The sequence below is a fragment of the Phocoena phocoena genome, chromosome 15 (genome assembly GCF_963924675.1).
Source record: "Phocoena phocoena chromosome 15, mPhoPho1.1, whole genome shotgun sequence".
Taxonomy (NCBI): domain Eukaryota; kingdom Metazoa; phylum Chordata; class Mammalia; order Artiodactyla; family Phocoenidae; genus Phocoena; species Phocoena phocoena.
The window spans coordinates 73564791-73592711 of record NC_089233.1 but is presented as its reverse complement, the minus strand read 5'-3'; the positions used below and the strand labels follow the sequence as shown (position 1 = coordinate 73592711).

The 27921-nt window shown below is 44.6% G+C and overlaps 2 protein-coding genes across 2 annotated transcripts; both read left to right on the top strand.

The window, feature by feature from the left end:
* Positions 1-5333: 5333 nt before the first annotated feature.
* Positions 5334-11879, top strand: LOC136135430 (thyrotropin-releasing hormone receptor-like). Its single transcript, XM_065893306.1, has 4 exons — positions 5334-5743; positions 5793-6039; positions 9028-9353; positions 11780-11879. The coding sequence occupies exons 1-4, from the start codon at positions 5334-5336 to the stop codon at positions 11877-11879; spliced, it is 1083 nt and encodes a 360-aa protein (XP_065749378.1).
* A 3152-nt stretch (positions 11880-15031) lies between these two features.
* ZNF334 (zinc finger protein 334) lies at positions 15032-19627 on the top strand. Its single transcript, XM_065893404.1, is given in 12 exon segments — positions 15032-15068; positions 15937-16053; positions 16300-16352; positions 16354-16441; positions 17923-18333; positions 18336-18446; positions 18449-18626; positions 18628-18714; positions 18716-18756; positions 18759-18907; positions 18909-19539; positions 19542-19627. Coding segments are annotated over 12 exon segments (1989 nt in total).
* The last annotated feature ends 8294 nt before the right edge of the window (positions 19628-27921 follow it).

Below are 27921 nucleotides of genomic sequence, written 5' to 3'. Positions count from 1 at the left end.
AGCCTGCGCGTCTGGAGCCTGTGCTCCGCAACGGGAGGGGCCACGGCAGTGAGAGGCCCACGTACCGCAAAATAAAAAAAAAAAATAAAAAAAAAAAAAAGAAATACATCCCCTAGGGAGGGTGGGAGGGAGATGCAAGAGGGAGGGGATATGGAGATATATGTATATGTATGGCTGATTCACTTTGTTATACAGCAGAAGCTAACGCACCATTGTAGAGCAATCATACCCAGTAAAGATGTTGAAAAAAAAAGGAAAGAAAAGAAATACATCCCCAGACAAGACTTTCAACTTAAACAGCCAGTACGTTTGAGAGAACCACATCAGGCCCCAGGAAGTGCATCAGCTTTGCCTCCTAAGGCCAGCTCCCTTGTACCACGCATGTGGTAGACAGAATAATGCCCCCCAAAGCTGTCCATACCCTGATCCCCAGAACCTGTGAATATGCCACCTGACATGACCAAAGGGGTTTTGTGGATGTGATTAAGTCAAGGGTCTTGAGATGGGGAGATTATCCTGGATTTTCTGGGGCATGTGGGGAGGCAATATAATCACAGTGGTCTTTATAAGAGGGAGGAAGGAAGGTCAGAGTCAAAAGGAGGGAATGTGATGACCAGAACAGAGGTTGGAGTGACGTCATTGTGAGGAAGGGGCCCTGAACCAAGGAATGTGGGCAGCCTGTCCTGAGCTGGCAATGTAGCAGAAAGAGGGTCTGTGGATTCCCCGGGGCCAAACTCGCCTCCCTCCTCTGCTCCCCTCCAAATTCTGGCTAGAGTGGATCTGGGGGACCATGAATCCTGATTAATTATTGTAAAACCCTGAGTTGGTTTTTTTGTTGTTGCTTTTAACAATAGGGATTTAAAAAACAAAATAGGAGTTTACAATCTTTTCATCATCGCCACTATACTTCTCAAAAAGTAAGCTTTCTAGCTCACTGGGTCAGCTTCTAGGGCTTTCTTCGTGTGCAATCTGAGTAAGGGGTAGATAAGGAAGCAAAAAGAAATATGAAACTCTAAGTTGGTGTAATTTAGAAAGAACTAATGTGGGCTGAATTGGGTATCCTATCAGTCAGGGTTTCATTACAGATAAAAGAAATTTCTTTAGATATTTTAAGCCAGGAGATATTTAATACAGGGAATGAGTCCCTACAAACGGTTGGAAGGGCTGGAGGAGGGGACCTCCAGGAATGAGAGCCCAGAACTGCCTTAACCGGGGAGCTCAGCTCTGGGATAATCAGGAAGGTGAGAAACCGGAAGCACCATTCAGATAGCTGGCTCTCAGGATGCACTGTCTTAGCTGTGTCCATGGATGAGAAAGATGCCTCTATGACACCATCCAACTCAAACCTGGAATTCAGCACCAGGGGCCTTGGACAGCTCCCCAACCTTATGTTAAGAGAAGGTTTCTTCCTGGCCTTAAATTAACCTTCTAGGTCAGACTTGCACTGCAAACCCAGTCTTATTTTTCCAGCTAATGCTGCCATACTCTAACCCCAATAACTAGAGTAAAATTAATCTCTTTTGTGTCTTATTTTCTTATTGGACCCCATCCCAAATTTTATTTATTCCTCCTCTGCATCAAAGTTAACTACGTTATTGCATAATGGTTATAAGCTTGGGCTCTAGCATCAGAGCACCTGTGTTTAAATCACAGCTTTGCCACTTCCTGGTGGTGTGACACTGGGAAATGTTTCTTCTTTGACTGTTCTGAGCCTTTATTTAATAAGTTCATTTAACAAATATTTATTGAGTTCCTCTCATATACAAGGTACTTGTCTGGGTATTGGGTATGTAGCTGTGATTCTTATGTAGCCTGCTTCTGTTGGGATAAGAAAGATAACAAAGAAATATTCAAAGAAATCTATAAAATAATTTCAGAGTGGTAAGTGCTATGAAGAAAAGTAAAGGAGTTGTGGTTCACAGTAATTCAAGGGAAGTGACTTTAGGCTGGTTGAGGAAGGCATCTCTGAGGAGACAGATCCCAGTGGAGACTAGAAAGGGTGATATGAAACCAGCCATGTGATGACCCAGTAGAAGAGGTTTCCACGTCAAGGGAACAGCAGGTACAAAGGTTCCAAGGCAGGAAGGAGGTTGCCACATCTATTAGCTTTCCAGGACTGCTGTAACAAATTCCCACACACTGAGTGGCCTAAAACAAAAGTTTATTGTCTTCATTTTGGGAGGCTATACGTCTGAAATCAAGGTGTCAGCAGAGCCCACTCCCTCTGAAGGCTCATGGGAAGAATCTTTCCTTGCCTCTTCTTAGCTTCTTCCTTGGCTTGTAGTTGCATCACTTCAATCTCTGTCTCTGTCTTTTAATGCCCTTCTTCCCTGTGAATATCTCCTCTGTGTCTCCGTGTCTGAATCTCCCTCTCCTTTTTTCTTATAAAAATATCATCCATTGGATTTAGGGCCACCTTAATCCAGTATGACCTCATCTTAATTACATCTGCAAAGACTCTATTTCCAAATAAGGTGACATTCTGAGGTTCTGGTGGACATGAATTTGGGGAGGATACTGTTCAACCTAGTATACCACGTAAGCCAAACAGAAAGATGGAAGCTATGGTTGAAGCATCACGAGTGAGAGGGAGAGGTAGAAAAGGGCCACATCACAGAGGGAATTCTAGGGCTTGTATATAAAGTGTTTGGATTTGTTTTAAGTGAAAAAGGATGCTGTTGAAGGGTATAAGCAGGGGAATGGTTTCTATTTTTTAAGGGACCCCTTGATGCTGTCTGTAGAGAGAGGAGCAAGAATGTAGCTGAGAGGCCCGCTAGGAAACAATTACAGTTGCCCAAACAAAAGATTATGCATAAATGAGAGTGTTGGTAGAGAACATGGTGGTGAAATTTGGATTAATTTGAGGTACATTTTGGAGGTAGAATTGAAGAACTTGCCAAAGTATTGGATGTCAGTGGTGAGGGACAGAGAGAGATAATAACTCCCAAATATTTGGTTTTAGCAACTGGGTGGATGTTTTAGCAACTGGTGGCTTTGCTAAGATGAGGAAGACTAGAAATGGATGAGGTAGGATATGGGAAATCAAAGAATTCCACTTTAGACATCTTTAGTTCATTGCCAAGTACTACGCCTTGCTGCTGGCAACTGAACAGCTCAATTAGGCAGGAGAGAGAGAGCTGGCAGGCTTATAGAAGTCCAGGAGCCACTTGCAATTAATATGGCTAAAAGGATTGCTCTGGACCACACTCAGGGAGGACTGCCACACCTGGAGCAGGGAAGAGGCATCCTGGACTTAACTGGCCTTTGTTACCTTAGAAAGAGCTGAGCAAGGGACAGCTGGGATTGGAGTGGGGGCAGGGAGCATAAAGTTGGGAGTGTTGGGGTTCTGCTTCTGTTTGGTCCCTACTGTCTGCATGACGTTGGAAATTATTCCTCTCTGGACCTAATTTCCTCATCTATAAAATGGGAATAATAATACCTGCCTAGATAGGGCTGTGAGATAGAGACGTAATGAATGTAAGGCACCTGCCATGGTGTTTGGCTCCAAGTAGGAATGCTTTGCTATTGTTACTGATGAAGATCACAGACAACATTGCTGAGAGGTAGTATAGCATGCATGGTGGGTAAGAGCATGGACTCCACAGTCAAGCTACTGGGCTCAAATTCTAGTACTCCGCCCCCTTACTAACCTATGTAACCTTGAGCATGTTATTTAACTGCTCTGGGACTCAGTTTCTTTGTCTGTAAAATGGGCATCTAATAATACTTTCTCTATAGGAGGTTGTGAGTATAGAATTAAATAATACTTGTAAAGCACACCGAGTATCACCAGGCAATACTAGGTGTTTCATATACATTAGTCATGATTTGTTACAAAGACTGACAATGGGGGGCAATAGGACCTTGGCTGGTGCCCCCCAAATACTCCCCTGCCAAGTTCCCTCTCGTTAATTTTTTTGTCCATTTATCAGATCTGTAGGCAGAGCAAACTGCTCAGACACACAGAGAAGTGTGTATAACTGTGATTACCAATATATTCACCCCTTACTACAGCCAAGCACAGCTAAGCATTACATGGGTTTTCCCCACATCAATCATGTGAGCCTCCCAAGGACACTCTGAGGTGGGTTCTATCATTATTATTCCATTTCACAGATGAAGAAATAATTTTTAGAGAGCATAATTGATGGCTCGTCAGCAGTGAATAATTCCTCAGCATCTGCTATGTGCAGGCAGGAAGCTAGGCTCCCTGGAAAGCAGCCTTTATGCCTTTTATGAGGCTTAGTGTGGTCCCACCTTCAGGAAGCTTCCTCTAGTGAAGAAACAAGTCTTTTCCTTCTTTTGACTACCATTAAGCACCTTTTCTGTAGCAGGAACAGAGCTAAAGATTCCTAACAGGTTTGTGGCCTGTGAGTGGCACAGTCTTAGAGATGGGAGAAACCCTTGTGGGAAGGTGGGGCACACCCTCCAAGAATTTACAGGTTTTCTTCAGGAGGAAGAAAAAAAAAAAAAAACAACTGGGAAAAGTAAGTAGGAGAAAGTGAAAAGGTGACAAGAAGGACACAGGACCAACCCAAGTCCAGATGGGCAAATACTTTTCCTTCCCCGCAGCTCTGGGCCTTGGTTCCCCATTTGTCAACAGTAGGGCTGAAGTCTCTGCCAGGGAAAATACGACAGGAGCCCAGGATTGTGTTGGGAAGCCAGCAAGTCGCGGACTCCTCCGCCCTTGCCCAGTGGAGCCGCTCCTGTAGAGAAGGAAGGGAGGGAACGAAAGCCCAGGGCAAAGGCGTGCAGGCAGGGCGCCAGATCCCACTGCCCCTTTTAGGCATCCGTTCCCCAGCGCACCCTGCATCCTCTACCTGACCCCGTGTGCAAGCAGAATCAGACAAGTGGCATCAATGGAGAGGACAAGCCAACTCCAGCAGAGGAGCCTGCCTGGGGTGGTCGTGAAAAGCAGAGAGAAGAAAAACGCTAGGGAGGCGAAGATCGGTCAGTACGCACCACGCTTCATGGACTCGATACCTGGATTTAGAGTTCTGAGCTTCGAGAACCTGGGAAGGGGAGGTAAGAGCTGAGAGAGCTCCAGCAGTCGGTCCTGTAGGGGGCGGCAGTCGGGTGCCCGGTCCACCGCTAGAGCGCGACCCTACAATCCAGAACGAGCCCCTGCAGTAAACCCCACCCCGGGAATGATCGCGCCAACGCCGGCTACAAGTCGTCTTGGAAACTGAGCAGCACGAGCCTGATTCCTGATTCCTCGGGGTCCCCAGCGTCCGTGTAGTGAAATTGAGACCCTGCAGGGAGCTGAAGAAACCAGTCCAGCTGGCGCATGGAGAAACCCACCGAGCACCCTGAGCGCGCAAGGCCTGGGCCCCATGCCCCACCCTCCATTGGCTGTACGGGCGGTGACCTTGACCCTGGTGCCCCTCGTGTGCGCCGTGCGTGTGGCGGGCAACGCCACGGTGGTCCTGGTGGTGGTCCGGAGCCGCCACACGGTCACACCCACCAACTGTTACCTGGTGAGTCTGGCCACCGCGGACCTGCTGGTGCTCCTGGCTGCTGAAGTGCCCACCGTGGCCGAGGCGGCATCCGCGCAGGTTTGGGTCTTCGGCCACGCAGGCTGCCTGGGCATCACCTACGTGCAGTACGTGGGCATCAACGCGTCCAAGGTGGAGCGCTACCTCGCCATCTGCCGTCCTCTGAGCGCCCAGGTTCTGTCCACCGCGGCATGGACCAAGCGCAGTGCAGCACTGGTGTGGCTGGGCACCGGCGCCTACGCGCTTTGGCTCTTCCTGGTGGACACGCGTGAGACCGCGTAAACCGACGGCGTACAGGAGCAGTGCTGCTACCGCGTGTCACGCTCTCTACCTGCCCGTCTACTTCCTGGGCTTGGCGCTCTTCTATGCGCTGCCCCTGGGCCTGGCCACCGTGTCCTATGCACTCATAGCACGCGTCCTCTTCGCGGGGCCGCTGCCTCCTGGTGACTGGGAACGATCGGGCTCTGTGCACCAGGGCGGCCCCGCTGGCCAAGGGCACTTCTCCTTCCGTGGCAAGAGGGGTGACCTCAACTCCCAAAAGCAGGTAGGGACGTCCCTCCTCACTCGGACCCCTGTACTGAGCCAGCAGCAGATTGGTGGATGGAAGCTTGGGCCCTCCTAGAGTCAAGCTCAAGTTCAAGTCCAGGTGGTGCCACTTACTCGGCTTGTTTTTGGCGACATCACTTCTGAGTGTTTCTCAGCCTCCGTTGCCTCTCCTGTTGTATGAGGTAATGGCACAGAAATGGCATGATTCATTTAGAATCAACGTCACAAACTAAACGCTAAATTCATCTTGGTTTGTTATTAAACTTCCTCAGCGAGTCCCTACACCGTAGCTGGTATTCTCTTTCTTCTACTGATGGGGAAAGTGAGGCTCAGAAAGGTGAAGTGACTTTCCCAAGACTATACTACGCCATCTGGCGCTAAAACTGCCCCAACGGACCGGGACAGTCTGAAAGCCCAAGAGGATGGGTTCTGGGGAGATCGAGAGAAATTCAGCATTTATTGAGCACTTACTGTGTGCCTGATTCTCTGATGGTTCCCGATAGTATCCCTATTTGGGAGGTTTCATACCTATTTTTATGGACAAGGATACAGGCTTAGAGGGGACAAGGGAGCAACAGAGGCGACACTGTAAGGGAACTGTGTGCAGGAACGCCTGTGTCCAGGCTCCTCGTTTCCCCCACCCCCATTCCAGCAGTGCAGCCTCCCAAGGGTTTTCTAAGAATGCAGGTGGGAGGAGCGCTCTCCGGGCCCAACTGGCCTTTATCTTCAGCCTTCCACCCCCACCCACAGCTCACAGGAGAGGCGGGAGGACACCTTGTCCTGGCTGAGTCACTCCGGAGCCAGGCAAGGACCACATGTGCCATGTCCCTGCCTCTCCAGTGGGCACACTGTTGGGGGCTCTTCCAGCTGCCCTCAAAAGCCCCTTTGGTCCATCCTGCTTGCAGCCACTTTAGGTCAAAGCAACTATTAGAGGGAAGGGGGCAGGGCACAGGCTGAGCAGGTTTGAAATATTAAGTTTAGGTGCCAGACAAATGTACCTCCTGCCCTCCCACTGGCTTATCTACTACTGTTTACCGCTCTCAGGCTCAACCTGGAAGGACTGGGGTCAAACTCCTGCCTGCATGCTTTAGGTGAAACTTCTGGTGGTGAAAAGAGTATTCCAGACCTGGGTTCTGGCTCCTAGCTTTGCTAAGGTCTTGCCGTGTGGCTTTGGGTAAGTCACTTCACCTGGCTGAGACTTGATTTCCTCCTCTGTGAGATGAGAACAGTTAGTGCTCATCTACCTCAGTGGATGGTAGTAAATATTATAAATCTGGCATATAGTAAGTATTCAACACACGCTACCTACTATGGCTGTTTTGTTGGGACATTAATGTCTTTTCTCATACTGGGTGGGCTGTGTCTATGGACCGAGTGTTCCTTTCATGCCTACGAGAGTCCTTGCAGAATGCAATGTACAATTCCAACAGGGAAGAGGCATTAAAGGAAACCAGAAAGCCCAGTGCAAGGTGTTGTTGGGTATTTGCCATGTGCCGGGCACTGGCCTTAGTGCTTATACAAATTTACATTTTGAATTTTTATAACAACTCTATGATGTATGAACTATTATTATCTCAGTTTGACACATGAGGAAACTGAGTCACAGAGAGGCTGCCTAAGGTTACAGAGCTGGTAAGTGACAGAACCAAGATTTGAACCCAGGCAACCTGGCTCCAGAGCCCACACACTGCCATCCAGCATTTATCACCCAAACGAACCTAAAATGGAATGGACAGGATCTGAATTCGGTAAAATCAGGAGTCAAGACCTACTAGGGAATTCCTGCGATTTCACGGTTCCTGGAGGATATTATAGCACAGGAGTTTATTGCCTTAGCCAGAACCAAGCCTCTTAGGAAAGGAACTAAACTCGTGGGCTCTGAGATGTGATCACAAGCTGGAACATTCCAGGCCAGCTTCTTCCTTGATGAGAGAGTTGTCTCTCCCGTATTCCCCAGAGCTGATTGAATGTATCCAGGGTTTTCTGGACAGAACCAGTGCCAGAACTATTTGGGCAATTTAAGCTCTAGTAAGTGAACTCTTGCCACCCCCGTTTTGATCTCTGAAGGGGTCACTGAGGACTCCAGGGGTAGGAGCACGTGTGAGCTGCTGTCCTTCCAGGTATTAAGGATGTCTGGCTCCATTGACAGATGTCCCCTCGTGGTGACTTCATTCCGGAATTTAGAAACTATGCATCTTTTGAAACACCTTCCAGTGTGTAACACATCTAGGAGGCTTTATTTAGTCTATGCTGTCAGGGAAATGCTGGCTGAGATCTGAAGAGTTAGGAAGTGAAGAGGAGGGGCCAGGGAGAGGCATTATGGGGTGGTCAAGGGCAAAGGCAGGAAGAAGATTCAGGAGGGAGGGAGCAGGGTGAGTGAAAGAGCCGGAGGGGAAGCGTGTGGCCGGGAATGACGGGGAGAGAGGGACATGTCTAAGGCCAAACAGCTGGTTCGTGGTGGAGCCAGGATTCTAACCCAGTTCTGCCCAGCTCTGAACCTCATGCAATTGCAGTAGTAATAGTAGTAGAGGTTATATTAGTAGTAGTAGCTGCAGCAGTAAAGCCACATAAGCATCTACTACACGCCCGGCACCGTTCTACATTCTTTACTGGCACTAACTCCTTCACTCCTCATGTCCACCTATGATGGAGGCAGTACTGCGTCTCCATCTTATAGAAGAAGGAACTGAGGCTCCGTGGATGACTGAATTTGCGTACAGTACGTGGGAGCCCATCCAGGGGCTTTGGAGGTAGATTGGAGCTGGGAGGTTTCCAAAAACTTGAGCAGGGCAGGGAAGACTGTATAGTGGTTTTCTAGGTGGGGATGGAGCTGAAGGGAGAGCATGCATGAGGGCACAGCTTGGCAAGGCCCGGATACTCTTTTGGGTTACTCCTCCCGCAAGCTCACAGAAAGACCCAGAACCCAGGGTTCTCCCTTGGCACCCATGCCTTTCTTTTTTCCTGTCTTACCCTGCAAGTCACCCAGATGCTGGCTGTGGTGGTGGTCCTTTATGCTCTGCTATGGCTGCCCTACCCCACCCTGGTGGTGGTGAATTCCTTCCTGAGCCCGCCTTACCTCAACCTCAGCTTCCTTCTCTTCTGCCTCCTTTGCATCTATGTGAACAGCGCAGTCAACTCCATCATCTATGCCCTCATGTCCCAGCGCTGCCGGGAGGCCTTCCATGGACTATTTCAGTGCCGGCTGGCCGTGCCCCAGCTTCCGCCCCAGGAGGCCACCCCTGTTTACTACAGTGTCATCAAAGACTGTTCCCAGCACAGACTGGGCTCTTGGAAGGAACCAGGAAGTGTGATGTCCGGGCAGGGAGGGGATCCTGGCACATCAGGGCAAGGCCCTCTTGCCCCTGCTGAGGTGAAGGGGTCTCCATGCATTTGGGGAAACATGGCTCTTGGAAGAAAGAGTGGTGTCCAGGGCTGTTCGGTAGAGGTGCACAGGTTGTGCACTGCACAACCCTAGGGATCACCATTAACATTGCAGACAGCCTAGATTTGTATATTTAGTAAAACAGTTTCCCAGTTTAATAAATATACAAATCTAAGAGGTAGCCACAATTATTTATTATATGAACAAATGAATAGATAATGAATAAAAACTAACTTTAATCTTAATACTCAACACCCTTTGCTGAGATCTGGCTACCAGTGTGAGGTGTAGATTGTGACTTGTCGGGAGTTCTTTCTTGGCAACAGAAAGTATCTCTGGCTAATTAAATCAAAAAGGAATTGATTGGAGTCGGAAAGAACCATAACCAGGATAACCCCCAGGGATCCACATAGCAGGAATTAATGGGCAATGGCTTCATGGCATCTATATCAGAATGAATCAACCCCACCTAGGCCAGGAGAAGGATGGGGCAATTTATTGGACTGTCATTCAATAGCTGCTACTGACTGTTGTATAGTTTGGGTACTGCTCCATTCCAGTGGGCACCACTCAGCAGTTTGAATGGATGGATCCTCTGAAGCTGTGCACTGCATAGCCTATGTGAGTGTATATGGCAGACCTTAATGGGAACAGGGTGGGTCCTCAAAGGAAAGTTGAAGTGCTTGTTATCAGAAAAAGTCAGTATGGATGTCACAGGACCAAACAAAAACAGAAGCAAAAAAACTAACAACAATAGATATCCACCACAGAAGAGTCCACCCAGGTTCACAGCAGCAGGACCCTTCTGCCAGGGCAGCAAAGTTCACCTACAGCCAACAGCCGCTGGCCCATGATAATACTGTACGTGTCTGTCTCTGTGTCCAAATTCTGCATGTTGCTTCCTCCCCCCCCTTTTTTTTTTTAGTAAAGACACAGTCATATTAGATTAAGGTCCACACTAATGACCACATCTTAACTTGATCATGAAAAGACCCTATTTCCAAATAAGGCCACATCGACAGGTACTGGGGGTTAAAACTTCAACATCTCTTGGGGAACATGACGCCATCCTACAATCCTCCTGATAGCTCTATTAGAATAAAATTAATTATGACTTTATATTTTCTTTGTGATGTGTATGGATATTCTCTCTTCTGAGTTATTTGGACAATACGACATAAGTGGGTCTTGCAAGGGTAGAAATCCCAGCATTGAATCTACAGCGAGATAGTGAATCTCAGGCTGATTCCAGCATATAGGTGGTGCTCCAATAAACATCTGTTGAATGAATGGTTTAAAAAACAGAGGAGAAATTATTGCGAGAATAAGGGGGGAAACAGGGAAAGTGATAGGGGGATGGGGTCTGAGTTCTAGAGCTTCCCAGGTCCCCAACTCCATGGCTCAATCTTATTAGCACAGAGCTCAGGGACTGGTCCTCAGAGGTGACGCATCAGTCTGGACAGTCTATCAGGAGGGGAGGGGAGCAATGGGAAAGGGGTGGGAGAGGAGGGGAAATGGCCGGAGGGAGGATGGGAAAGAGGCAGACCAGCAAGCAGATATTGACAATGCAATTTCCACTGTGGCCTCTTATCAATTTCTACTGATTAGACTCCAAGGACCCAGGTCCTTAACACTTACACAGTCATAGAAAACTAATACAAACACAAAGATCTTCACAATTTTTGCCCACTGCCATAAATGCTTTTTTTTTTTTTAGGAAGAGGACTATGAGAGTATTATTAGCTTACTAGTTGAATTTCAAATGTGTGTGTGTGTGTGTGTGTGTGTGTGTGTGTAAAGGCAGAAATACACATAGATCCTCACTGAGATAAGCACTGAAGAAAAGAGAATAAAAATATTACATAAATCATCACTTTTAGGTACAGGCTCATAGGTAAAATTTACCTTTGATGTTAAGTATTTTCCTTTTAAAAATTTTCCATAGCGCTGCAGTAACTTCTGCCTGTCCTCAAATCATTCCTTCTGCCATCTTGCCTTCTGTGTTAGTTTGCTAGGTCTGCAGTAGCAAGGTACCGCAAACTGGGTGGCTTAAACAACAGAAATTTATTGTCTCACGGTTCCGGAGGCTAGAAGTCTGAAATCAACTTGTCGGCAGGGTTGATTCCTCCTGAGGGAAGTGAGGGAGATTCGCCAAGCCCTCCTCCTAGCTTCTTGTAGCCTCGGGCGTTCCTTGGCTTGTAGGTTTCATTCCCTCTGTGTCTTCACATCGTCTTTTTTTATTGGCGTATAATTGCTTTATAATGTTGTGTTAGTTTCTGCTGTACAGTGAAGTGAATCAGCTATATGTATACTTATATCTCCTCCCTCTTGGACCTCTCTCCTCTCACCCATCTAGGTCATCACAGAGCACCGAGCTGAGCTCCCTGTTACACGTCTTTTCCGTGGATATTCTTGCTGTCTCCCAATCCTCCAGCCCTGCTCTTTCCAAGCCATAAGCTGGACTAACCATGCAATGCTCCCCACTGATAGATTTCCTTTCAGCATGAATTCTTGGATTAGAGAATGTTTGAATTCTACGTTTTCATACATTCAAAATATGTATATGGATTCACCAAAATAGGTGAAAGCTTTGCTGTGTTGGCTACATTCTTCTGCTTGCTCCCCTATGAGATCCTGGATATATACTATAGAAGGCTTTCTCACATTTAAAATGCTCATTGGGTATACTCCCCAGTGTGTGTTCTGATGCTGAGTGGGAAAAACAGTAGGAAGAATAAGGGACTATACACCTCCGGTGTTCCTAAGAGAAGTTTAGGAGAAAGATAAGGATTTGGGAATCATTAGCATTTTGGTGGACACCTCATAGTCTGTAATCTTCGCTTCTCATCTACAGTCTTCGGTGAAATTCATATGCACCTTTTCTTTTTGTATTAATGGTTCCTAGCAATCAACCAAGCTGAGTAAGGACAACGGAGCCCTCCGTTGTGGGCGGTGGCCGCAGTGCCTTATGGGGAATGTAGTCCGGAAAGGCGTCGACCGCCCTTTGGAAAACCTGGGAAGGACGGCCCGGCGGCCTCTTCTGCGCATGTGGGGCCTCGTCTTTCTACGTGGGCGCGTCAATTTGTTCTCCACTAGGCTTTTCCCGCGGAGGGTCCTGCAGCCTCCGGGGCGCGGCGTTCCGTGGTCACCTGGGCCTGGTGAACTGGGAGCGAAGCGGGTACACCCACAAGTTAAATGACCGGCGGGGAGCTCCGAGCCCTCGGGGGCTGGAGGGGAAGTGGCTGGGCGGAGCTGGCCTCGGTCCTTGGAGAGTGGATGCGCGCTCTCCCCGCATCCCTCTCCAGGGAGGCCCGGAGCCGGGTTTCCCATGGTCCCGGAGAAGGGGAGCGAGGGCCGGGCTCCTGACCTGCAGGCCTCATGGCGGGCGCTCCCTGCAGCCCTTCATTGCCTGAAGAAGGTGCTCTGTGAAGGTGCAAGGTTTGTACATCCAAATGGCTAAAATCTGATCCCCAAAGTTCCGCTGAGGCGCTTGGATCTGCAGCCTGCTGGGCTGGGTTGCAGAATACTGGAGGACGTTAGGGAAGGGAAGGAATATTTATAGAAACAAATATGGTAATCATTATATTAGTTATTTTATACTAAGCATTTATTAAAAGAAAGATGTGAGCTTCAGTTGAAGAGAATGGCCAGGGTGTAGATATGACTGGAAAAGATTTCAGGGGGCTGGCGCTGGGGGGTGTTGTCTGCAGCGCTGCATGAGATTTTAAGAGCATGATGTTTGTGTTCAGACCAGGTGCTGCCACAGAGCAGCACTGCATCCCAGGGCATGTTAATTTCATCCTGTTTTCTCATCTGTAAAATGAGCCTAGGAATAATATTTGCCCCATAGGGTTGTTCTGAAGTAAAAAGCAAGCCCAGAATGTAATACACCCTCGACACGTATCCCTTGCAATCAGTGTTACGAAGATTTTTAGATATCTCCCTCAATCCTCCCAACCAGGCTGTGAAGTCGGCATTACTGCCCCCTGTTGGAGCACATTTTAAAACCTCATTTACAGAAAGCTAAAGTGATTTATTCTCTGGTGACTGAGTTGATTTTAAAATGAAGTCTATTTTACTCCCAGTCTCATGATCTTTGTAATATGCATTCCCCTCTGCCTACACATTGGGTTTTTTTCTGGCATGATGACTTGCCTTCTGTGTGCCCTAGAAAGCAGTTATACTATGTATTTTGATAATCAAACCATTGGACCTATTTTCCTTAGGTCACAAGGCATAATCGAGGCTTCTAGGCTCTTTCTGCCTCTGGCGGTATTGTCTCACTTGTCGGCAGCCTTGATTGGATTTTAGGAAAGGTCCAGCTCACCAGACACTTGAACCTTGGGACCCCAAGTGCAGATTCCAGCTAATGGAAAAGTGGCCGCTACGCCCAGGTGGAAACAAAACCATCCCAGTGAAGGAAAAAGCAGAAGGCGCCAAGGACAGAAATCACACCTGGAAGAACATGTTTCTGAACTGAAATCTCTCCCTAGGATTTTAAGGCCAAGACAGAATTCCTGAAACGAGCATATTCAAGAGTTACTGGACCAGGGGCTTCCCTGGTGGCACAGTGGTTGGGAGTCCGCCTGCCGATGCAGGGGACATGGGTTCGTGCCCCGGTCTGGGAAGATCCCACATGCCGCGGAGCGGCTGGGCCCGTGAGCCATGGCCGCTGAGCCTGCACGTCCGGAGCCTGTGCTCCGCAAGGGGAGAAGCCACAACGGTGAGAGACCCACGTACCGCAAAAAAAAAAGAGTTACTGGACCAGAATTTTCGTCTCCAGGGTGAGCAGAATCTGGGTGATCATACCATATTCAAAGACCATTGATTATTGTAACTCAGCGAAGCCTCAGTTCAACTTTCAGAAGAAAGATGTGAGTTGCAATGGAAGGGGAAGGGCAGGGTGCAGATTTGTCAGGAAAAGACACTTCATTGGAGGATTGGTGAGGCTGTGAGTTGGAGGCAAGGGGTACCAGGCGTAGCTAAGGAGATTACTTCCTAAACACATACATGTCATTCCCTGCAATCTCCACTCTGTCTTTTTTTTTTTAAGATTTTATTTTCATTTATTTATTTAGTTTTGGCTGCACTGGGTCTTAGTTATGGTATGCATGCAGGATCTAGTTCCCGGCTAGGGATTGGACCTGGGCCCGCCTGCATTGCGAGCGTGGAGTCTTACCCGCTGGCCCACCAGGGAAGTGCCCTCCACTCTCTGATTGTTCTGAGTTGCTTGAACCACGGTTCTCACCTGCTCAGGTCATTTCAACTCACTTGATGCAGTCTTGTGTCTGCCGCCACCACACTCATGAATCTGTTCTAGTAAATATTTTCAAATCCAGTGGGTATTTTCCAGTTCATGCTTTACTACACTCTTTGTTGCATTTGACAGTCTGACCACACCTTCCTTGAAATGCATCAATGAGAATGTCTGTGAAGCCACAGACAAAGATACACTTAGAGAGTTGTCGCTTTCCCCCCATCCCATTCTACCCCATTTCTGTCGCCCCCATTCTTTCCAACTATTCCCACCTGTCCCCTGAAGGTAACCAGTTTCTTTGGTTTCTGGTCTACCCTTTCTGTATTTCCTTTTGTACACATAAGCAGATACATGTGTATTTTCTTACATCCCCTTTCTTACATAAAAGGTTAGCATACGATAGATACTCCTTCTCACTTACCAATATAGCCTGGGAGTCTCCATATTGGTCCATAGAGATCTTCCCCGTTATTTATGCCTTCTAATATTGCTTTTGGTCACCACTCTCTCTTCTGAGCTTCAGAACCAAATATCCAACTGCCCACTGGACATCTCTACTTGCATCCTTCACAGACTGGAGCATGGCATCTGAAACAGCAGTGCGTCAGTTTCCCATGCTCAGTTCTTTTTTTGGTTTTGTCTTGTATTCCTAATCTCAGCATATGATGCTACCAAAATGATCTGGAACAAAATAATCTGCACATTATATCTCCCATGCACAACCGATTAGTGGCCAACCCCTCTGGCTCCTCATCATGGAGGATTGATTCCCTCCTTCCCACCCCTACCAGAGCTGCCTGTGGTCATGTCTCACCATGGCATCCTAGTTTTCTTCCTCTCTAATCTGATCTTTAATCCATTTCCCATTTTTCTAGAGTTGGGGACAGCAGACATTTTCTGTAAAGGACCAGATAATAACTACTTTTGGCTTTGCCGGCCCTATGGTCGCTGTCAAATCAACTCAGCATAGCTGCTGTAGTGTGACAGCAGTATAGATAACGTGCAAACAAATGGGCATGGCCGGATTTGGGTCTTAGTGGGTTGGATTAGGCTCACAGGCTGTAGTGTGCAGACCCCTATGCTCTGGAGCCTTGCTTCCAAAATGCAAATTTGATCACAAATCTTAATAGTCCTTGCTGACAAATATCTCTTTATGGATTTCCATGATCACAACAGTGGTCTCCAAAGTGGAGGATGGGGGCACCCCAGGGATCCACTGGGCTTCTGTTCACCTCAGATTAAACGTATTCTTTCAGAGATTGGTTTCATTCAAGGACCTGACTGCAGACTTCACCCAGGAGGAGTGGCGGCACCTGGACCGTGCTCAGAGGCTCCTGTAGAGGGATGTGATGCTGGAGAACAACCGCATCTCAGTGGGTAAGTACAGCTTCCCTGTGTAACTACCCAGGGATGTGTTTGCTCTGTGTTGCAAAAACATGTTGAATTTCATTATTTAGCCTTGAGCGTCAGGGGGGAGGTGATTAAACCCTTGGAGGCAATGTTAGCGTTGTGCTCACTGCCCTCCCTCCACCCTTCTCCTGAATGTTCTAGCTCTAATGACCTGTTGCTGGACATCTTCATCACACAGCTTTTGAAGCTGTCTTTCTTCATCCTTCAAGTCCCCAAAGTCCAAAGGGCTTGGTCCAAGTTCTGTATCATTTTAACAGGGTATCAACGTTAGCAAACCAGATGTGATCTTCAGACTGGAGCAAGGAGAAGAACCATGGACAGTAGAGGAATTCTCAAGTCAGAACTACTCAGGTGAGTGATAACTAAGCAGGTGGAAACCAGTGGAAATGAGAGTTCTATGGTGGTTAGTGAGCGTAGTTGGCATCTTTGCAATGTTCCTCAGGAATCGCTTTTTATAGGCCCCAGACCTTGGGAAGTAATTGAGGGCAAATGACTGTCCTGCTATAGATACTTAAAAACATTGTCCCTGAATAAATGTACTTCTTTTTTTTAATTTTTATTTATTTGTTTGCTTGTTTATTTATTGTTGGCTGTGTTGGGTCTTCGTTGCCGCGTGCAGGCTTTCTCTAGTTGCGGCGAGCGGGGGCTACTCTTGGTTACCGCGCGCGGGCTTCTCATTGCGGTGGCTTCTCTTGTTGCGGAGCCCAGGCTCTAGGCGCGTGGGCTTCAGTAGTTGTGGCACACGGGCTCAGTTGTGGCTCGCAGGCTCTAGAGCACAGGCTCAGTAGCTGTGGCACACGGGCTTAGTTGCTCCGTGGCATGTGGGATCTTCCCGGAGCAGGGCTCAAACCCATGTCTCCTGCATTGGCAGATGGATTCTTAACCACTGCACCACCAGGGAAGTCCTAAATGTACTTCTTTAATCGAAATTTATAAAGATTTTTGCTGCTAAGTTATCCATCCCTGGTATACAGACCCTCTTTTAGCGTACTCTGAACTTTAGTTCTGTGGCATTCTCTTTTGCCTACCTGACCCCACCTTCCTTTAACATAGACTTGCTGTATATTCAGACATTCATAGGTCAGTCTTAAAAAAATAAATCTTGCTTGATTTACACAATCTATTTGCAAATCTAGTTGCATTCCACGTTTCTCTCCATCCTTTAACTGAGAGACCAGTTTCACTCTCCACGCTCAGCCCCACTGCGGGGGGACTAGGGTGAGACAACCAAGGTGCCTCAGATACAAAACTTAAGAAGACACTCACTCTTGGGGTGGTGCAGATGCCCTAGAGGTCACGCCTACCTCACCCTACTTCCAGCCCTGCTCAGCCCACCATCTTTCTTTCTATTCTTTGTATTTGTGCAAATTCTGAAGTTCCCATGTCGCTGGCAAAATTTGAGACTCACCCCTTCCTCTGTGTCTCTTTGTAACTCTGACCATCTCTCTGAAGTCTGTTCTGCCGGTCTCACTGTCTCTGAGTGCTTCTTTGAGTCTCATCTGTCTTATTCAATACTGTGTCAGACACACTTGCAGTATACTTTGTGCTTACTGTTCCTTGTGACTGTTTTCCTTTTTCCATGGCAGAGGTACTCGTATTCTTTGCTACTTTCCTCTTCCTTTCATCCTGTTAAACAGGCTGGTGTGGGTGGGCTGGCTTTTTTTCTATTGTTTGTTTTTTTCTTTCCCCCAAATCAGTCGGAGATGTTTGTATTTGACATTTCCTTAATCCTGAAGAGCTGGGCCAGTCCAACAAGGCATTTGTAAGGAACTCTCATTTCATAGCAAGTGTGTCACGGATCACAAGTTATTATTAATGGTACTCCCTCCTAGAAGCTGATGATGCCTTAAAGGAGGACAAGGAAATCCAAGGCAAACATTTGAGGCAAATTGTATTCTTCTGCAATAAAACACTGATTACAGAGAGAGCTACTGTATTTGAGAAAACATTTAATCTGGGCATGAATATTATTCCCTCAAGAAAAACACCCTACAGATATCCATGTGGAAACAATTTAAAAACTAATTCAGAAGTAATCCTTGCAAAGAAAAGCTACTTTTAAAAGGTTCCTGGTGAATGTGGGAAAACACAACTCGTTTCTAAGCAAGACAAAAGTCGTTCTGGAATGAAACAATACAAATATAATCCAGTTAGGAAAGCCAGAAGTCAAAATGAAGATTTGATTCTACAGCAGAACATTCAGGCTTTGAAGCGACCTTTTGGCTATGGAAAATGTGGGAAAACCGCTTCAAGAGGGCAGTCCTCTTCACATAGAAGAGGGTACATTCTGAAAGGAAACCAAGTTAATGTAATGAATGTAGGAAAACCTTTTCTAAGAAGTCCACCCTCATTGTACACAGAGATTTCATACAGGGGAGAAACCCTATGTTCGTAATGACTGTAGGAAAACTTTCCGTGTAAAGACGAACCTTACTCGACACCGAAGAATTCATACTGGAGATTGACCCTATGAATGAAGCGAATGTGGAAAAACCTTCACTGACAAATTGGCCCTCGTCGTGCATCAGAAAATTCAGAGGGGAGAAATCCTATGAGTGTCATGAATGTGGGAAGACCTTTTTTGGGAAGTCAGCCCTCACTGAACATTTCAGGTCACACGCGGGAGAAACCTTACGAATGCAAAGAATGTGGGAACACCTTCAACAAGAATCTTACCTCGCTGTTCATCAGCAAACTCACAGAGGAGAGAAACCAAATGAATGTGAAGAATGTGGGAAAACCTTCTGTCATTCAGCCCTCAATGTGCATCAGAGATCTCACACAGGAGAGAAACCCTACGAATGCAGTCAGTGTGGAAAAAATTTTATGTACTAAAGCAGCCCTCACGGCACATTAGATAACTCATAGAGGAGAGAAATCTTACCCATGTAACAAATGTGGGAAATTTTTCTGCCATAAGTCAACACTCACTATACATCACAGAACTCACACTAGAGAGAAACGCAGTGTCTTTAATAAATGTGGTAGAACATTCGCTGTGACGTCAAACCACAGTGAATATAAGAGAGTGCACACAAAGGGGAATCTTTATGAGTGCAACGGACGTGGACATGCCATCAACAAAAACTCACACATCAAGCATCAGAGAACTATATGGGAGAGACCATATGAATGTAGCGAGTATGGGAGAAGCTACTGCCAGAAGTCGGCCCTCACTCGCCATCAGAGGACACACACAGGAGAGAGACCCTACGAGTGTAATGAATGTGGGAAAACTTTCCAGCAGAAGTTCTCCCTTGTTCAACACCAGCGAACTCACACTGGGTAGAAGCCATAAGAATGTGCTGAACGTGGGAAATTGTGCTATAAGTCAGCCTTCAGAGTACATCGGAGAATTCATATGGGAGAGAAACCCTAGGAATGTAACGCGTGTGGGGAAGCCTACCATCGGCTGTGGACTCTCACTGAACATCAGAAAATACACACAGGGAGAAACCCTGTGAGTGTCACGGATGCGAGAAAACATTTTGCCACAAATCAAACTTCCTGCTACATCAGAAAACTCATAAGGAATGAGCTCCAAGAAAGTGGTGATCAACAAAGGAACAAATCATGTAATGTACACAATGCTAAAACTCTGTGGATAGGCATAGAGGAGTGAAATTGTATAAACACAATTAATGTGAGAAAACTTTCAGCCATAAATCAAACCTCATTATCACATCAGAAAACTCACACAGGAGAATAAAATAGAGTGTGTTTAATAAGTGTGTTGTAACATTCACTAGGCACCATGAAAACGTTCAACAATTGAGACATTATGCCACGTGTGCCTCCCTTTTAAAATAATGAAAAAGATGATGTTTAAGTTAATCTGTTCCTTTCCACATTGTTGTGTGACAGTATGTTTGAGGATCTAACCTTACTTCATTCCACATCAAAACCAACTGTTCCTATGATAATTTAGTAGCTTATAATTTCCTAATTTATGGTGCTTTAAATTCTCAGATTGAACAGGTTGGGTTTTGTCTTCTAACTCTGTCTCCATAGCCTTCTAGTAATGGACCCAAATCCCTTCATCTGCAGAGGTGGTAATAAGGGGACTAACCATTGTATTCCATCCTCCTGGTTCCACATCCTGCCTGCATGATGGAACCTCCATAAAAACCCCAACAGTATGGGGTTTGGAGCTTCCAGGTGGAGGTGCTGGGAGAGTGGCTTCCCCAGGAACTCCATGCCCATTCCCACATACCTTGCCCTATGCATGTCTTCCATCTAAATGTTCACCTGTATCCTTTATCATATCCTTTTATAATAAACTGGTAAACAGCAAGTAAACTGTTCACCTGAGTTCTGTGAGTTGCTCTAGCAAGTTAATCAAACTCTAGGAGAGGGTCACGGGAACCTCTGATTTATAACCAATCTGTCAGAAGCACAGGTGACAACCTGGACTTGGGATTTGAAGTTGGGGTTGAGGGGCAGTCTTGTGGGACTTGTACCCTTACCCTGTGGGATCTGACGCTACCCCCAGGTGGGTATAGTCAGAAATTAGTTAAATTATAAGACACTCAACAGTATCACAGAATTGCTTGGTGTGGGAAGAAAACCCACACATCTGGTGTCACAAGTGTGAATGTGGTGGTTGTGTGGGATAAAGGAGAAACACAGGAGAACTGAGTTTTTCCTGCACACAGGGGTTAAGACTTCAGTGTATCTTTTGGAGCAACTCATGTCAACCTACAACACCCTGTTGGATTCTGTCCTCAAACATGTGACAGTGGATTTAAATAAGGAATTAATTATTAAAAGCAAAAAAAGGAAGTTGTGCACACTATGTTAGTGTTTAGGTGACCTTTTAAGCCTCTATATAAGCATTTCTATCTTCTCTCTCCACTTACCATACCGACAACTCTATTATTTGCTTAAACAGTGTTTTAATATTAAAATCCGATAGGAAATTAAGATTTTTCAGCTGAAGCTTGCCAATGAGAATGTCTTGAATGGCCTAACTTTTGCATAATGACTATCCTTTTATCCTTTTTATTTTCATATAATTAGAGACTTTTGGCTTATAATTAGTGATAGTTCCCAGGAAACATAGCAACAGATATAAAAAGAATATGTTAGACATTGCTTATTGGAATCTAGGCTTCTATTGAGTCTGGTGTTAGCAAATTTGCAATACTAGACTTTTCAGTACAAGCTATTCTGTTCTATTAAGCTTCTTTCTTTTCTCCTTATAATATAGACTTTACAGTTAGGGGCCATGTTGGAAATTCTTAATGTTTTTAAGCACATAAAATAATTCCTGTTAAATTTGACTCTAAACCAGAATTTTAAGGACCAGAATTAGGAGTAATTGCCAAATTTCCCCCTCCTTATTCCAATAACCATTTTACATTTTTATAACTGTATTTATAACATTTATTTTGCACTCATTTTAAAACTTATTTCAGTTGCATTTTCAGCTCATATGTAACTTAACAGACACATTATAGTTTTATAGGTTATTTGCAAAAAGTGAACTTATGTACACACCTTTTCTTAGAGATAAAAAGCACATAAGGAACGATCATGAGACGAGGGGCCACATCTGGGGATTACAACAATTTAGCTCTGTGGCAGCCACTATTATACTCTAATATATGGGAAAGCAGAGGTCAGAAAGTTGAGAAGATGACCCTCGAAGAAACAGTGTTGTCTTTCCATCACTTTCTATGGATTGAGGCCAGTCCTAAAGAGACTTGTTAGACTACGCCCATCCCACTTGGCTGAACAGGGTTAAGCTGCCACCAATGATTATGGGAACCAATTCAGGAAAGTCTAGATTTCTGACACAAGACCTGATTGTATCCAGCATTACACACCAGTATTAGCATGCACTAGAAAACTTATGATTTAGTCATCAGGGAATACAGGAAATCAACTTATTACAGATAACACTAGGAGTAATAAATTCTCCAAGTCCTGAATCTAAGTCCTAGTATTGTTGCAATCTCTCCATCTCCTCTTCGTTCTCCAGATACATCCAAGAATTTGGGGAGGCTGGGTGTCTCCGAGTTGTTTTCATTTAGAACAGGAGCAGAAACTATCTTCTCACCACTGACCCACAACCTTTGGATTTCTCATGTCTACCCTCTTAACTCTTTATCCTTTAGTTTTTTAAATAGTGACCAACTTTTTGTTTTTCATTGTTCACTGGCAGTTTCTTCTTCTCTGAAGTTTTAATTCCAAAGAGATGGCTTTTGTTTTCCTTACTTACACTTAGGTTAGGGTTGCATCCTCTCCATACAAAAGTTTATACTTTTAGAGAGCTACCTCTATTAAAAATATGACTTTATTCACCCAGTGAAAATAGATTAGGAACAAAGAGCAAAATGAATCTGTTCTTTTTACTACACCCTTGGAGCTGCCTCTTAGCCTACTTCCCATCATAGGAACTGCCTTATTCAGTTTCACGTTTTGCTTGAGCATGTTTACCTATTTTTGCTCAAAGATTTGAGTCAATTATAATATAGAAAGTACATCTCTGATCACATCTTCCCGTTTCTTCAACATGTATTTAAATTTCTAAAATATTCCATACAGGATGAATTCATGCAGAAGAATGGGCTTTGGTTAAAACCCTTTCCACATTGATCTCTTTGGTTTAGATTGTAGATTTCTAGTAAAAGGTAAGTGATTTCTAAGTGCCTTCCTGCATCTTCTATAGTCTTAGGGTTTCTTTTTATTATGAGTTTTCAGATGTCAAGAAAGTTTATAGAGTTTAGACTGAAAGCTTTTCCACATTGATTACATATGAAGGGTTTCTCTCCAGTATGGATTTTCATATGCTTACTAAGGTTTGAACTATGGTTAAAAAACTTTTGACACTCACTACATTTATAGGGTTTCTCTTTAGTATGAATTTTTTTATGTCGGTTAAGGTCAGAGTAATAGCGAAAGGTATTTTCACATCTGTCGCATGTAAAGGGCCTCTCTTCAGAATGAATTTTCTGGTGTTTAATAACATTTGACTGATGTTTAAAGGTTTTTTCACAAACATTACATTTGTAGGGTCTCTCTCCAGTATGAGTTCTTCGGTGTCGTGTTAGATCTGAGAAACGGACAAAGGTCTTCTTACAGTTATCACAGATGTAAAGTTTCTCCCCAGTGTGGATTTGTTGATGACGATTAAGATCTATGAGCTGGGTAAAGGTCTTCTCACATTCATTCCATGAAAAGGGCTTCTCTCCAGTATGAATTTTCTGATGTTTCTTAAGATTCGATTGGCTTTTAAAGGATTTTTCACAATCATTACATTTGTAGGGTCTCTCTCCAATATGAACTCTTTGATGTAAGAGAAACTGAATATGGATTGAAGTCCTTTCTGCAGTGATTACATGTGTAATATTTCTTTCTAGTATGAGTTTTTTGGTGTTGAATTTTTTCTGAGAAACTGTGAAAGGTCCTTCCACAAAATGTACAGACAAAGAGTTTCTTTTGTGGAGGAATTCTTTGATGCTGAGTCAGATTTGATCTCTTGCCAGCATGAAATCTCTGATGTGTAATAAGGGATGAAAGAAACCTGAAGGCCCTCGGACACACATCACACTTGTGGGGTTTCAGTCCGCCGTGTGTGCACTGATGTTGAATAAACTTTGAAGCTCTGTTAAAGGTTTTGCCACATTGGTTACATTCAGGGTGTTTATCCAGAATGTAAATTCTTTGGACCACTGTAAATGATGCGGGATGCCTAAAGTCCTTTGCATTTTCATCGTATCTGTGGGCTTTCTCTACCTTGTGAATTCGCTGGTGTTCAGTAAGTTGTGATCTATAGCTAAAAGCCATGCTGTGTTCACCACATTCATAACGCTGGACAAAAGTAGAAGGTTTTTGATATTTGGCATGGTGAGAGCTTTGCCTGAAGGTATTCGTAGATTCATAAAGGGAATGATAATTCACCAGTGATGGTTGACATGCTAATGGGAAGACAGTGTGAGAAAAATAAAATTAAATCCAGGCATCACAACAAATGAGATCACTAGTTAGTGGGGTAGCAGGGAGAGAAGGGTTCAGTGACTGAGGACTTTGGAGGGGTAGGAGGAGAAGTTGGAGTTTGTCAGGGGAAGAATGAGAGAGAACTGTTCTCCAAGTACAAGGATAATTTAAGTGATCAACGTGTATCCAGTGAAAAATTTATTTCAACTTGAAATAATTAATATTTGTAACTGAAAAATGACTCGTTGAAATTGTAATCACCAAAACAGAAAAATTTAAAGACTCTAAAAAGAGCCACATGAAATTCTAAGCAAGGATTAAAGTTTTATTTTCACTAAGGTCCTTTAAAATCTCTCTCTATAGATACAGCAATTTGTGAAATTGATTATACTTTAAATACTTTGAACAAAACTGGGGATTTCTCTATGAGTAAATATTAACCTGGTTTATCAGTTTTACTAATATTTAATATTTTACTTTATGACAGGGTTATTATTGATTGGGCCAGTGCTCTACTTGGATATTTGAGTTCTGTTTATTTTTGTTGTTGCCGAGAACACTAAGAACAATCATATATACACATCTTTGTTAATTTGTTGAAATGTATTCTAGGCATAGATTCTTAGAAATGCAAAGGAGTCCTATTTTTTTGTGTATAAACACACCACACTCAAGTAAATTCTTATATTGCATGAGCACATCTTTCTAGTATCTTGATAACCCTAGACTCTATCAAACTTATGACCCCACAGTTTAACAAAAAGATAATTTCTAGCATTTATTTTTTTGGGTAATAAAGAAATCTAAATGAAAATGGGTTAATTGCTAATTGTTAATTAAAAAGGTTAATTAACAATGGAAAACTAGCACATGTTTCTTTTACCCTCATCATTCTAGATCTTAAAATGTTACGGAAGGGCTTCCCTGGTGGCGCAGTGGTTGAGAGTCTGCCTGCCGATGCAGGGGACACGGGTTCGTGCCCTGGCCCGGGAGGATCCCACATGCCGCAGAGCGGCTGGGCTCGTGAGCCATGGCCGCTGAGCCTGCGCGTCCAGAGGCTGTGCTCCGCAGCGGGAGAGGCCACAACAGTGAGAGGCCCGCTTACCGCAAAAAAAAAAAAAAAAAAAAAAAAACCTTTAATGTTTAAAAGAAAAAGAAAACAAAAAGCTATCAACCAGAATTCTATGCCCAGCTAAACCCTTTCAAAAATGAAAGCAAAGGAGCTTCCCTGGTGGCACAGTGGTTAGGAATCTGCCTGCCAGGCTTCCCTGGTGGTGCAGTGGTTGAGAGTCCGCCTGCCGATGCAGGGGACACGGGTTCGTGCTCCGGTCTGGGAAGATGCCACATGCCGCGGAGCGGCTGGGCCCGTGAGCCATGGCCACTGAGCCTGCGCATCTAGAGCCTATGCTCTGCAGCGGGAGAGGCCACAACAGTGAGAGGCCCATGTACCGCAAAAAAAAAAAAAGAATCTGCCTGCCAATGCAGGGGACATGGGTTTGATCCCTGGTCCAGGAAGATCCCGCATGCCATGGAGCAACTAAGCCCATGTGCCACAACTACTGAGCCTGTGCTCTAGAGCCCACAAGCCACAACTACTGAGCCCATGCGCCACAGCTACTGAAACCCGCGAGCCTAGAGCCCGTGCTCCGTAACAAGAGAAGCCACCACCATGAGAAGCCCGTGCACAGCAACAAAGACCCAATGCAGCCAAAAATAAATAAATAAAATAAATTAATAAATAATAAATTTAAAGAAATAATTTTTTCAAATGAAAGTGAAAAAAATCAGACATACAAAATTTGGATTTAACCAAAGGAATAAAAAAAGCCATTCATAACTACATGCTAAATATGTAAGTTTGTTTAATAATGATAAAGATCAATTAATCAGGAGCATTGTTTATGCACCTGCAGAGCTTCAAAATACATGATGCAAAAAGAACGTCAAAGAGAAATAAATTCACAATTGTAGTTGGAAATTTCAATACCCCACTCTCAATAATTGATTTAAGAGGTAAGCACAATATCAAATATAGTTGAACACAACCATCAATCAGCTTCCACCTTAAAATCCTTTTTTTTTTTTTTTTTCTGCTGTGGCCTCTCCTGTTGTGGAGCACAGGCTCCGGACGCGCAGGCTCAGCGGCCATGGCTCACGGGCCCAGCCGCTCCGCGGCACGTGGGATCTTCCTGGACCGGGGCACGAACCCGTGTCCCCTGCATCGGCAGGCGGACTCTCAACCACTGCGCCACCAGGGAAGCCCAGAGGCAGCTTTTTGAATATTACGTTAATATTATTCATATTCATACCTAATAGGAAATACAGGTATTCTGATTTTTTTTAAGTCCTGGCTTTTTTCCTAGGTTTTTTTGGTTTTCTGTTCTTCCAGATGAAATTTAGATGTGTTCTGTAAAGTAAAATAAAATTAAAGGAAGAAACCACATCACTCAACTTATTGAGATTTTGATTGGAATTTTGTTAAAGAATGTTGTCTTCCTATCTAGGAAGACAGTACATGTCTCCGTTCACATTTTAATGTCACACAGTAGAGTGTAATAGTTTCTTTTGTGTAAGTTCTGCCCAATTCTTTTTAACCTAGTCCTAGATACTGACTGCTACTGTGACTGGAACTTATTTCCTATTACTACTATTGGCATAAGAGAAGCAATTGATATAAAAGTACGTTGACCTGCACATCATCTTAATCACGGAATCAAAGTTAATATTACCAAAAGTGGGACAAACTGACATCATGTGTGTGAAACTCATCTGGTGTAATTTACTGAGAAGAACATAACATCCATTATGTTATGCCAAGAAATGTATAACCTGAATTCAATTGTGGGGAAACAGACAAATCCAAATGAAGGAACACTTCAAAACAAGTCTGTCCTCTTCAAAGTTACCAATATCATAAAAGACAAAAAAGGCTGAGGAACTAGACGAAAGAGGTCTAAATGACATGACAACTGGACGTAAGGACTCTGAATCAGTTGCTAGATCAGAAAAACAAAAGTTATAAAGGACATTATTGGTACAACGGGTGAAATTTGAATATGGTCTACATATTTGATAATAATAGTATATCAGTGTTCACTTTCTTGAATTTGATTTGTGGTGGTTATGTAAAAGGATGTTCTACTCTTAGAAAATATATGCTAATTTTAGGGGTGACAGTTCGTGTTTGAACTTACTCTCAAATGGTGAGGAAGATGAGAGCGAGGAATTGAGAGAATGCAAATGTGGCAAAATAATAACAATTGGTGCAAAGTAAACATTTCACAGGTGTTCATTCGTAATGAATCATTCCTGCAACTTTTCTGTTAAGTTTGAAAATTTTCAAAATAAAAATGCAAAAAGAGTAAGAAAATTATGAACCACTTGTTTAATGACAAGGTCAAAATAACACACCACTTTTAGGGTCCTATTTTAATAAAGGTATCACCTAACATGGTCATTTCTGGGAGAGGAGATTATGAGTACTCTCCTTTGATCAAATCTTCGTTAGATTTATGTGTATCTGCCGTTTTAGCCACAGTTTCGGTGTATTACTTTTGAAATCCAGTTTTGAGTGGAGGTGGACAAATTATCCAACTCACCAAGTAAAGCAGGAACTCTTCTGACATTCTCTAAGGAAGGGGACGCTGAGACTTATGGGAAACGGAGTCCCGAATTTGAAGGATTACCGGGAGGAGAGCGCAGGGGACTGGCCCCTCACGGCTCCTTCTGCGCATGTACAGTTCTCCTCATTGTTCGCCCGCTCCCTGGTCTCCAGCTTCGCGCGGCAGATAATTCCGGAGCCTTCGGGTCTACGCATTGCTCAGTGAGGGGTCCTGCACGAAGGATGTGCGCTACAGGTGAGAACCTAGTTTGGAGGGGGGTTTTGCTGA

Excerpts from the sequence above, each read along its gene's own strand:
- LOC136135430 (XM_065893306.1), top strand. The coding sequence starts at position 5,334 with ATGCCCCACCCTCCATTGGCTGTACGGGCGGTGACCTTGACCCTGGTG. Across the intron at positions 6,040-9,027 it reads ACCTCAACTCCCAAAAGCAG|ATGCTGGCTGTGGTGGTGGT; the intron begins GTAGGGACGTCC and ends CAAGTCACCCAG. Across the intron at positions 9,354-11,779 it reads AAGGAACCAGGAAGTGTGAT|GTCATCACAGAGCACCGAGC; the intron begins GTCCGGGCAGGG and ends TCACCCATCTAG.